The following is a 12,868-nucleotide window of genomic DNA, read 5'->3' as shown; positions in this document are numbered from 1 at the left end:
GTTAGCTTTTCAGAAACGATTCTTGATGATTTTAGTTTATTTCAAGACTTTTTATTTTTAGATTCGGTTAGTTGACATTCAAAAGACAATTGTATACAGCCCAAAGTATACTTTTACGCTTAAATTAGCATATCGCTAATATTTTTTATAATGTTTCTTGTGCGCATGCGTCGAGCGCCTGTATTCGCGCGCTTTAAAATGAAATATGACAACTTAGGCCTACGCGTAAAAACTATTATCAGCTAAGTTTAATAACTGAATGTGAATAGTTCACATTTAAGTGTGTGTGTGTGTAGCTAGTTTTAACCAGCAGGGGGAGTTCACGTTTAATTAACAGTAAAGTCTATCAGTAGGCCTAGCTAAGTTTTTATCGCAATTAGCATTAGCTAAACGCTAGTTTATCGGTCCCTGAGTTCCACAACATTTCCAAGTGCTTTCTGTAAGTACATTTACAAGACATTGTATTATGAACGATGTAAGTAATTAGCTAGTTTACTAACTCCACTGTTACATGTGTTTTAGGGGCTGTTTACAAAATGCTTTTGGTTAAGTCAGAGTTAATATTAAATTTAATAAGTTATATTGGTTCCTAATAAGATCAGTTAGATCGTAGGGTCATTCCTGAGATTCGGTAACATCTCAACTTGGAATGTTTTTCAACTATGTCATCCCACCTCTGGCATTTACTGACCTTTTATTATTTTCAGTTTTCTTTTCTCCAGATATAGACTCCTTTTTTTCAACTCCGTGACGGACAAAATGGAATTGGTTTAAAAAGTATTTTACACAGAACTTATTATAAAACAAACATCTACTTACTGCTCATGTGTCCCTCATAGCAACTTATTGATAACAAATGTAACATTTATCATAATTTACAAATTTTTATAGGAATGAAGCTAAAAATACTAATTGTGTCTATCTTTATTTTTGCATTAAACATAGTTTTAATTTAGATATTTAACCAAAACCACAATTTTATTGCTTTAGTCCTTAACATGTCAGATGGTTATCAGCAAGAAATTGTCTTCACTGTATTTTTCCAAAAATATTAATGTGACGGGGTTGAAGACTGTAACATATTTGAAGGGATGCATTGCCTTCAATTTTAATTTTTGGTTTTGTTTCTCTCTCATATTGTCTCCTTTTTCTGGGTCAACATATCTGCATGGCCAACATTGTCTTTCTGCTGCATATGTGGGTGCAGTTTCTGATGTATGATTTTTGTCAACGTTTAAGTGGACATATTACATCAAATATTCTATTTATAACAAAAATATGAGTTTTCATGATTTTGGTAAGTATATATTTACTGAAACCATGACTATCTTATATCTATTTCATTAAAATGATTAATAAATTATGTAAATATCTCAACCCTGTCACAAGTTACAACCCCGTGACAATGAGAAATACATATATTTGTAACGGGGTTGTGGTTTTTCACTCAAAATGGCCACTGCTTCTCTTGTAGTGTAAGCGAGTAGTCCATATATGGGAGCAATAAAATAAACACATTGCATATACTTATGAATTAAAATAAAATGTTGAAGCATAACCATTTTCCATGTTAATTTTATGTGACAGGGTTGAGTTGTTAAGCTCGACAGTACTCTCCATGAGTATTGCCTCAAAAACATTAATAAAAAGTATAATACTAACCATTTTCTGCACCACTATTAAAGAGATCTGAATGTCACATATGAGTGGATTATTACGGGCATAAAATGGTTAGTGCGATGGGGTTGAGTTCAGACTGAGGGACATAACTTTAAAGTCTGTCTTTTATCAAATATCTTGCATTTTTTTTTAGAAAAATATTTTTCACAAGAAAGGAACACCAATAAATGCTTACATTATTGCCAAAAATCACAGACACTATGCACATTTTGTTAAGAATTTTCTAAGTACAAACTCAGTGAAGTGCCTCAGGGACATGACAAAATGCTAGGTTTAAGAAAGATATAAGACATTATTTTATGCAAAAAAATATTAAAATGAAATAAATATTTTTATACATTATAATGAGCATACCAAAGTATTGTGAAAAGCTTCTAACAGTTCATTTTGGTGTACCATCTCTTTAGAAACTCTGGGGAACTGAAATATTACCGAATCCCAGGAATGACCCGTAGTAGTTGAATTTAGTAGTAGAGTTTATAACCTTGATTGGTTGGTTGTTAGGCTAAATGGTTATGTATGGATTAAACGTCATTACATGTCGTATGGTGCGAGTAATATGTTAACTTTCCATTTTTATAAGTTTTACTACAAAGTGCAAAAAAATCAAACTTGACAGAGGGGTGTGGGCTGAACTACTAAATCCAACTATATTATAATTTAGTCAAATTAAATGTTAAAACAACAACAGCAACAACAACAAAATGTTAAAACAAAATGATAAATTAGAGATATGCTTCAATTGCATGTTTTTCCCCTCTATTTTTCCCCCCCACAAGAAAGTGGAAATGATGGGCCAAATTAAAGGTCATCACGGGCAAGTTTTGGAAACTTTGCTCTGTTTGACACAATCAAGTCCCACTTTTTCTTTTGTTTCACATTATGACCGTAAACAGATTGCAAATGCCACTTCATGTTGACATTATTTCAAAAGTAGCATTTACTGTTATTGAAGCATATTTCCTGGAAGTTATGCATCCGACCATCAGACAACCATCACAACTATTAAGTGTCTCAAAATGGCAAAACTTTATTTCTGTTTATTATATAAAGAGATACATTTGAAAACTAAATCTTTTAACTACATTTTTAATGGGATGCAACACAAATCTAAAAATAATTTTGATTGCATGTCACTGCAAAAAAGTCTGTTCTCCTCTGATGGGTTCATCTGTAGTGCTTCAAATGACCTGCAGGGAGCAGCATCATATTAGAAACTAGCTGATGTGACATTTTAATCCACAATCATGAGATAAAAACAGGTATTTATTCTAAACTGACCATTTACCCGACTATGCAACTGTTTTGGGCCATGAAATGTGGTCACTTAAAATTCCTATACTGATAATGCACATCTATATTTAGTTTACTCAGCATATTAAAGCATTTCAAGACTAATCATCCATGAAAGAATTATAACCATCTGACATTATTTTACAAAAAAACCCCCACTGAGCCACGTGTGGTGAGGTGACCCCGAGGGGGAAAGTTGGACCGGAGGATAAATCTTTGTCCAAATCATTTCTGGATTTCTGGGTGGAGGAATTTAAAAAAGATCTAAAATAGAGTCAAGCCTCTAATTCTGTGACGAGAGATTTGCTACCTAATGCCCAAAACAATCCTTTAATTCCTGGTCACATAGTGCAGATTTACTAGAGTCACAAGGCATCTGAAGTTGTAAACCTACAGAGGGAGTTTTAATAGAGAACTATACGTAAACTAAAGATGCACATTGAGTCTGGAATTGATTTTCAAAGTTTAATTTTTCATTTGTTACAAAAGCATTCTTAAATAAATTCATTTTTGTTCAGTTTCTTAGTTTTTACAAAGATAAATTAGCATTTCATAACACAAAAATAACACATATTACAGCTACAAACATCAGTTTATGTACAAATCGATCCAGAAGTCCTTCATGAAATTCAGGACTGTACCACCTGCATGTGAGTTTTTGAGGCACTATTTAAAGGTTTAAGAGTTTATCATCGGTCAATACATTCATCGACCCTACGGGAGGCCCGTACGGCACGGTCAGTGATTGTCACATGTCATATTCAGAGTGAATGTGTGTGTCTGACAGCGCAAAAACAAAACAAAAACAAAAGTCCCATCATAGCTTTGTCATATCAAAAATAGAAAGTAACTAAATAGTGAAGGAAATCTCTGCACAATAACTTATAATGTGTTCACGTTTTGTTGAGTTTGACCTGTAAAAACCATTCACGGAAACTCGCTTGAGCATCGTGACGTCGTGCAAGACGTAAAACGACAGCAAAATGTCAACGGTTAAAGTTGGTTTGCAACCTCTACACATAATTCTGACATGCCATTGCACACTTACTTTCTGCTTCAATATTTCGCATTTCCAACACAACTTGAATGTAGCATTAGCGAGTCTCATAAGCATTCCGGCAGCTGTGACGTGTTGCGAGGTAAACGGTGCTGAACGCTGAGGAGTAAAGAACTACGTTTCCCAGAATCGGTTGAGTAGCTCGTCCACAAAAACGAAGGCACTTCAGTGAGAGTTTGACGTAGTGCATATTTACACGGAAAAACTGCTGCACCAGGTCCGTCCAGTGTAAGATCATCTTAAGAACATTTCGCGAAAAAGTGAACGAACGATAGTGCTAAATGGGCGTGGGCGCCTCCGTCTCTTTATCACACAACCGTCTCGTTGCCTTTGCCCGGTTTGACCCAGCCGTTGGCAGTCCGTTTGACACGATTGTTTCGCCCAGTGTGCACGAGTCGGTGGGAACACCGCTGCCACGTGTGAAGCGTTTTGGCGGACCAAACCCACATTCCTGACGTGATTCCCACCAGCAGAGACATAAAAATCCGCAGCATCTCCGCTGCCATGTACGAATCCCTTGCCGACTGGCGAAAGTCAGCCCAATTGGAGATTTCGTAAAAGTAGCACGCAATGACGCAAGTGGCCGGCACCGTGTAGAGCACTGAAAACACGCCAATTTTTACCATCAGCCGCTCTAGCTTGTCCGTCTTTGTCCCGTCCTTTTGCAAATTCGAGCGGATCTTGAACAGCGCAACCAAGCCGGCGGCAATAAACAGCGTCCCAATTACCAAGTACGTAAATAACGGAGCAACTACGAATCCAGTGAGCGCATCTAGGTTCTGGTTGCCCACGTAACACATCCCAGAAAGGTCATCAGCGTCCACCAACCGCATGATGAGGATGACGATGGTCTTGACGGCGGGAATGGCCCAAGCCGCAATGTGGAAGTATGAACTGTGCATTTCGATGGCCTCATGACCCCACTTCAGCCCAGCCGCCAGGAACCACGTGAGCGTCAGGATCACCCACCAGATTGAACTCGCCATGCCGAAGAAATACGTGAGGAGGAAGACGATGGCGCAGCCTGTGTTTTTCAACCCCTCGTGCACTAGCACAGGTACAGCCGCTTCTTCCAAGTCGCAGGAGATGCGCTCGACCGACGGTCAGCCGGACGATGTAGGCCACGCTGTAAATATTGCAGCACATGCTAAGGAAAATAATAGGTCGTTCCGGATAGGAAAACCGCGAGGAGTCCACTAGGAAGGTCAGGACGGTGAACGTGGTGGAGATGAAGCAGAGAACCGCCCACACTGCCATCCACACATCGGTAAAGACTTTGGACTGTCGCCGGTACAATCCCGTGTCGTATCCGCACTGCAGCGAGCAGCTGCCGCTGCGCTTCACCCACACATACTTCTCCACGCCGTCTCCCAGCGCCATGCATTCCTCCTCCTGCGGCGGCATTGGACGGACGGCGTGAAACAGTGGGTCCTCGTCGCCTGGACCCTCCATGCACATGTGGTTCTGGTCATTGGTGGGCGGGAACAGGCTGCAGTTCAAGAGCTCTGGCCACACAAAACCAAACTCCTGCAGGACCGGAAGACACTTCCTCTTTACAGATAAGCACATGCTGCCACACGGGCCGATCGGGATGGGAACCTTCTCCGTACACATGGGAACGTAGACGGAGCATAGGAAGAACTGCAAGAAAGCAAAGCCAGGGAGAGGATTAGATATTTGCAAACACACAAAATATTTCTTGGAAAATCAGGAGAGCTTCTAAATCCTCATAAGCAGCTCAAGTCTGAGACGTGCACGAATTTGTGCTTTTCAGATGTGTTTTCTAGTAATGCATGTTTTTAGAAGCTCTACAGGAGAAAAACACTGGTTTGTCGAATCACGTGTGCAGCATCAGATTTGTTTTCTAGTATTGCATGTTTTTAGAAGCTGTAGGCCAAAATGAGAAGAACTTTGGTTTGTCGCATGATAGACATGCAACACTTGCCATCTGCAGTTTTTCTAGTATTGCATGTTTTTAGAAGCTCTAAATGAGGAGAACATTAGTTTGTCCCATTATAGACATGCAACACATGCCATCTGCAGTTTTTCTAGTATTGCATGTTCTTCTCCTGTAGATCTTCTGAAAACATTGCTTTTGTCACATCATGGGTGCAGCATCAAATGTGTTTTCTAGTATTGCATTTTTTTCAGAAGCTCTAATGGAGAAAAAACATTGCTTTGTCACATTATGTTTGCAGACGACACGTGTTGCATGTCTAATTGGCACAAATTTGTGCTTTTCTATGTGTTTTCTTGTATTGCATGTTTTTCAAAGGTGTAAATGAGAAAAAACATCAATTTGTCGCATTATATGTGTGCAGGTGGCATGTGTTGCATGTCTTAAGTGTCACAATTTAGTGCTTTTTTAAATGTGTGATTCTAGTATTGTACATTTTCTGTGGCTGTAGAGGAGAAAAACACTGGTTTGTCACATTCTATGTGTGCAGATGGCATGCGTTCCAACGGCACAAATTTGGGCTTTTCAACTTTGTTTTCTAGTATAGCGAGTTTTCTGAAGCTCTAAAGGAGAAAAAAAACATTGGTTTGTTGCATTATACATGTGCAGACGGTATGTGTTGCAGGTCTGTTCCAAGTATTTGTGAGTTTTGTATGTTATGGGCTTCCCTGCTGTGTGTACCACAGCTACAGACTTGTGCTGTGGTCATACACTTCAAGAAATCTGCAATTGTGGACTGAAAAACATGCATCAATATGCCATTTTCATATTCAAGAGCAGCTTTGGGCAGAAATGCTCTCGCTTTAAGATGTTTGTGATAACCGGACAGCGTCTAAAGCAGCTTTAATCACGAGATTCTCCAGCAAACACACACGGGAATCCAAGTGGGAGGTTTCTTCTCCGCGCTGAATCAATAAAACAACAACTGCCTCTGTCTTCCATGCTCACACACATACACACACACACACTTTGAGGAGTTCATACTGTCCTCGAATTAATCAACTTGGAATTATGCTTATTAAGATCATTCATATTTATACACTTACAGAAAGCTCCTAGTGTATTAAGAGATCATTTGACCTGTTTATGAGCACCTTTCACTAATGCAGAGACTGCAGACCAGCACAAGTTCGTTTTAAGGCATTTATGAGGACAATTCCAGGAATCTGGTCGTCACAAGTATAATGAGACAAACACACTGTGTGTAGAGCCTGAGTACTCTGTGTGTGTGTGTGTGTGTGTGTGTGTGTGTGTGTGTGTGTGCAAATTCTGGGTAACGTTCTGAATTAGAAGTATTTGATTGGAATGACTGTTTTACATGATTGTTTGTAAACATTACTGGCACCTTAATAATAATAGTAGTAATAATAATTATTATCATAAACATAATAATTAACAGTATTAATATGATTATAAATCATTATTTGAATCTTTCTGTCACAGTAATTATTAATAACAACGATACAATTTTAATGATAATTTAATATATTTATATTTTTATATATTAAATTTTTGTAACTTGATTAATCATAATTTTATAAAGTGTTTTTTTATTATTATTGTGATTATTCGTACTACTATGAATCATTATTTTAATTGTCACAATGATTAATAATTATTTTGTATACCTATTGTTATTTATTATAGTAATTTGTTGTCTGTATATATATATATATATATAGTAATTTATTGTTTTATAATGTAATGATAATTTTAATAATATCATTATAATGTTACTGTTTTTCTTATGTTGTTGCTTTCATATCATGTCAAGATTTAAAAATGTGTGTGTGATGTGTATGTGTAGGGTCTGGTTACAGTGTGTGTGTGTGTGTGTGTGTTGTGAACTCTCACCTTCAGCTGGCTCGAGCAGCCGTACTGTATTAACGGTGTGAATGTGGTCAGTTGCAGCTCGGCGTCGGACTGCAGCACGTTTCCCACCAGGTTCGGCATCTTGGTCACATTGTACCCCAGATCCTGACACATGGAGATGCGGATCGGATCGCAGCTCATCTCCTCCTCGTCCCCAAACGCGTGCGCGAGCCCCACCGCGAGCGCCAGCAGCGCGAGCCCGTAACCGAACCGAGCCATGACGCTATCGGCGGAATTCCAGCGCGAGCTTTCACCGGAGTTCAGACGCGGTCTCGTGCCAGAGTGAGGGGGTCCGTTAAAGTGTGAAACGGCGCCGTGTTCCGTTAGTCCCGTTCCGGAATAAACCTAACGAGCTTCCTTAGAGTCCTGTCTACAAGTAACGATCCGTGGCTTCTGCGTGCTGCGGTGCGTCCGTGGCGCAGTCGCGCGGGTTCTGCCCGGTTGAGGTCTAGACTGAGACGGGACAGCTGCCCCGTCAGCCAATCAGCGCTTCAGCTCCAGAGTGGGGGCGGGGCTTAGAGTAGCCACAATAATAAAACAGAGAAAGTGAGACCACGTCTTTTTTCATCTTTATCACTTAAAGTACATGACTTATTTCAATGTATGTCCTTTTATTTGTAGTATTTCCAATATTATTCGTCCATATTAAACTTTTTTTTTATTAGGCTACTTTTAGTGTTTTTATTAATGAGATAATCAGCTTAAATAGCCTACTATAATTTAGTTTCCTCTTGTCAATTTTTTTTTTTTAGCTTTATTAATAACTTTTAAATCATTAATAGATTTCATGCCAAGCACTAGGTGACTTACATTATAATGTTAAATATTTTAAAGTCTTTCCAATCCATTATAATATCTTAAATTTCTAACACAAATAATTTATTTTCCAAAGTGTTTTTAAAAAAAATAATATTTCCCTGTATGTAGATTTAAACAATTGCTTTACTTTGTTGTTGTAATAAAAAACAGGTGCCAGAAGGTTTTTTCCTGGTTATGCGAACGTTAATGGCGAACATTCAAATTTAGAATTTTGCAAACATTATGGGAATGTTACTTTTGAATGTTCTCTGAATGTTCTGAAACAAGTAGCAACATTTAAAAAGTGTAACAAAACTTTGAGAGAAGACCTTACAGGAACATTCTGAGAACTTTCCCTGTTAGGTGTTTTTTTCTTGAAGCTAGTTATTGAGTTTAGTGCAGCAGGGATCCAAACTCTGATTAAAGTGATCCGTGTGAAGAAACTTCTCTTTTGGACAGAGATTTGGGGGTCTGAACCCAGATTACAAGCGTTAGATTGATGCGTCTCCTCCCTCTGTTTCGCCTCACTGGTCACTAACTATCAGAATAAAACCCCCTGCCCGACACCCGGCCTGCTCCCAACCCCCTCCCGTGACCCCGACGGGCGGAGGTCAGCAGTAATTAGCAGTTTTTAAACGACAGACTGGGAAAAAGGAGACAAGCAGGCTGGTATCCGTGGAGCAGCTATTAAAATGGTAATGAGCCGATAGATTGTGTTGCAATGCTGTCAGGACGGCTATCCCAGCAGCCTTCAGTCGCTTCAGCCGATTGTCCGTGAATATTCTTAGTAATCATGGTTGTAGAATGATAAACATGATGCACAGTATGTAGTGTGTGAGACACAATAGTCTGCTGAGAGACATTAGTGCTTCATGAAGCCATGATGACTTGTCTGGATGTGTGAAACACAATAGACTAATTCAGAGTCATTAGGAGTCAATGATGCACTTCCAAAAATGCTTTAAAATGTGCCATTTTAAATGTGTAAATTAATAAATAATTGCACTAATATAAAGAGGGCTTATGTTAATCACACAACAGCAATCAGTAATGATTAGGTTTTAAATAGCATGTTTGGAAAGTTAATCTGATTTTCTCGTGCCATTGCACGCTCTTCCAATCATTCATTCAGTCATTCTCCCAAATGCATGCACTAAGTGTTTGGATCCAGGTTGAGAGAGCACATTGTTTAATGCAGAAGGTTTCCGTAGAGGGTTTGGGACACTCAGTCGTCATAATCAGCTGTAAATAAAACAATAGGAGTCTGTGGTATGTCCTGATTCAGATAAGTAAACGCATGTGTAGCAGCTGCTCTGGATGGAATCCAAGTTGAAACAGAAGGAACGTTTGAATCAACAGGATAAAAAAAAAACTGTTTGTGTTGTGTCTAATGAAGTGTGTGTGTGTGTGTGTGTGTGTGTGTGTGTACAAGCTGTAGCAGTGTAAAACTTTCCCGTTTAATTAGTACGGTGTCCGAGAAGCATAACCATGGCGACAGGACCTGGCAACAATTTATCTGACGTTGTCATGGACACAAACTCTGAAGCTTATTTACTTCAAACACTTTGTTGTTTAAATAGGTTTATTGATCTGATCTGTTGAATTATAACTGAAAATTCTATTGCTCAGAAGTTGCAAGAGTCTTAATGGAGTTCTTATTAGCGTATCTCATTTTTCACTTCAGATTCATTACGGGAAATTAAAATAGACACAAATAAGTCAGTTGTGTCCGTGTTCATGAGAAACAGTTAGGAGTAGTTGACCCAAAACTGAACATTTGTTGAAAAAGTACTCCCTCTCAGGCCATCCTAGATGTAGATGAGTTTGTTTCTTCATCAGATTTGGAGAAATGTAGCATTGCATCAGTGTCTCAGCAATGGATGCTCTGCAGTGAATGGGTGCCGTCAGAATGAGAGTCCAAACAGCTGATAAAAACATCACAATAATCCACACCACTCCAGTCCATCAGTTAACATCTGGAGAAGACAAAAGCTGAAACAAATCCATCAAAGCTTATTTTTAACGTCAAATACGAATGCATAATCCATAATAACTCTCCTCCGGTGAAAAAGTATTCTGGTCTGAATCAGGAGAGAAATCTGCACAGATCAAGCACCGTTTACAAGACAAAACAGCTCTAAACAAATATGTGAGTGAATTTTGATGTGCGAGACAACAGGAGATGGACTTTTTCTCTGGGGGAAGTGTTATTATGGATTATGGACTTGTATTTTAGTTAAAAACATCTTAATGATGGATTTGTTTCCTACAAACACACAGCTTTTGCTAACCTCTCGGATGGCCTGATGGTGAGGACATTTTCAGCAAATTTTCATTTTTGGGTCAACAATTCCTTTATTGAGATATTATTTGTGATTCAAGATGAAAACACCCTCAGTTATTGCAACCAATCAAATCATTCAGCCAAGCGGTCAGCAAATCAAATTAATAATTTTCTTCAAATCAACCAATTAAACAAGCCAATTTAAGTGTGTGTACGTGTCAGTTGCTGTTTGATAAATGTCTCCTCGAACACATCATAAATCTGAGCTTGTTGGCGAGTTAACCCCCCTCATCCCATAGATATCTTTAGACCCATAAGCCTCCAGTGTGTGTGTGTGTGTGTGTGTTGTGGTTGCATTAGAGTGCTTGTCAGAAATATAGTTGTTTTCTGGGAAGGCTGCCGGGCTGCTTGTGGGTTCATGCGTCTCAGAGCAACAAAACCACAACATCTCTCTCACTCGCTCTCTTCATACAGATGCAGTTTTTTTCTTAAACATTAGTGGAATGTTTCTGTATGATTGAAACTCGGCTGCTGCTTTGATTTTGCTGGTAGCGTGGTTTGTGTGGTCTGCGTGTGTGAAGCTGAAGTTTGCCAAACAACAAGCTACTCATAATTTAAAGTAGTTGAATTACAGTCAAGCAGCCCTTTTAGCACTAAGCTCTTCACAAATGCTGGCAGACTACAGTGAAGCTATCTAAAGGAACGGTATCTGTTTAAATACGGTGAATTGCTGTAAAAAAGCAAAAACAACAACACTTTTTGTCATCTCAGTGTAAAAAAGAAGCACACTTTTACCTTTTTACTTGCTCACCAATGGATGCTCTGCAGTGAATGGGTGCCGTCAGAATGAGAGTCCAAACAGCTGATTAAAAACATCACAATAATCCACACCACTCCAGTCCATCAGTTAACATCTGGAGAAGACAAAAGCTGAAACAAATCCAGCATTAAAATGTTTTAACTTTACACCTTTACTTCTATAAAATTTTGAGTAAATAAACCATAATAACCATAAAAGTCCATCTCCTGTTGTCTCTCACATCAAAATCCAGCCACATATTTGTTTAGAGCTGTTTTGGACCATTTTGGTAAACGGTGATTGATTTGTGCAGATTTCTCTCCTGATTCACACCAGACCACTTTTTCTCCGGAGGAAGCGTTATTATGGATTATGAACAATTTATTTTAGCAATGGTTTAAAGATAAAATGTCTTAATGATGGATTTGTTTCAGCTTTTGTCTTCTCCAGATGTTAACTGATGGACTGGAGTGGTGTGGATTATTGTGATGTTTTTATCAGCTGTTTGGACTCTCATTCTGACGGCACCCATTCACTGCTAAGCATCCATTGCTGAGACACTGATGCAATGCTACATTTCTCCAAATCTGATGAAGAAACAAACTCATCTACTTGTCTAACTCATCTTGGATGGCCTGAGGGTGAAAAAATGTTCAGCAAATGTAAATCTTTGGGTGAACTATTACCTTAAATATTTCACTGTATAAAAGAAGCATGGAAAAATGAATCAGTGAATCATTTATTTGATTCAGTGCATTCAACCTTCCATAAGAACCGATCGATTCAACACCAAAGTAGTGTTTTGTTGTAGAAAAAAATGAACTAACTAAAGACTTTTCAGACCGGTGATGACTAACGCTCAGCGATGTGATGTTTTACAGGTTTCTATTCTGCTGAGTGCAAATTCCACCCCCTCACTGGGGCGTTATACATGCGGCCATATCTCAAAATACACACACTGCCACTGTGTGTAGACGTCTGAACTGCAGTCATGTGCGTCTCTGTTGTTATTCAGTGTGTGGGAGAGTATTTGTGTTGTTGTTGTTGTGTGTGTGTAATGTGCCCTCTGGGTATGTTGTGTGTCTGTGTGCGTTATGGTCAGTATGTTCTCTAGCAGGACAATGGAGA

At 38.8% G+C, this 12,868-nt stretch overlaps 1 protein-coding gene and 1 long non-coding RNA gene across 5 annotated transcripts in view; one reads left to right on the top strand and one right to left on the bottom strand.

Annotated features, from left to right (window-relative positions):
- Positions 1–193: 193 nt before the first annotated feature.
- Positions 194–12,868, top strand: part of LOC131520489 (uncharacterized) — a 37,353-nt gene continuing 24,678 nt past the window's right edge. For 3 of the 4 annotated variants that reach the window (XR_009266072.1, XR_009266073.1, XR_009266074.1), the window contains exon 1: positions 194–439. This is a non-coding gene — a long non-coding RNA (uncharacterized LOC131520489). Of the gene's footprint in view, positions 440–12,621; positions 12,734–12,868 lie in introns of all 4 variants that reach the window. The other variant, XR_009266075.1, reaches the window with a different exon arrangement.
- Positions 3,425–8,335, bottom strand: fzd4 (frizzled class receptor 4). Its single transcript, XM_058744751.1, is given in 3 exon segments — positions 3,425–5,125; positions 5,127–5,671; positions 7,842–8,335. Coding segments are annotated over 3 exon segments (1,569 nt in total). The 5' UTR covers positions 8,079–8,335; the 3' UTR covers positions 3,425–4,338.

Source organism: Onychostoma macrolepis, chromosome 15 (genome assembly GCF_012432095.1).
Source record: "Onychostoma macrolepis isolate SWU-2019 chromosome 15, ASM1243209v1, whole genome shotgun sequence".
Lineage (NCBI taxonomy): Eukaryota > Metazoa > Chordata > Actinopteri > Cypriniformes > Cyprinidae > Onychostoma > Onychostoma macrolepis.
The sequence above is the reverse complement of the archived record's forward strand: the minus strand, read 5'-3'. Positions and strand labels throughout refer to the sequence as shown.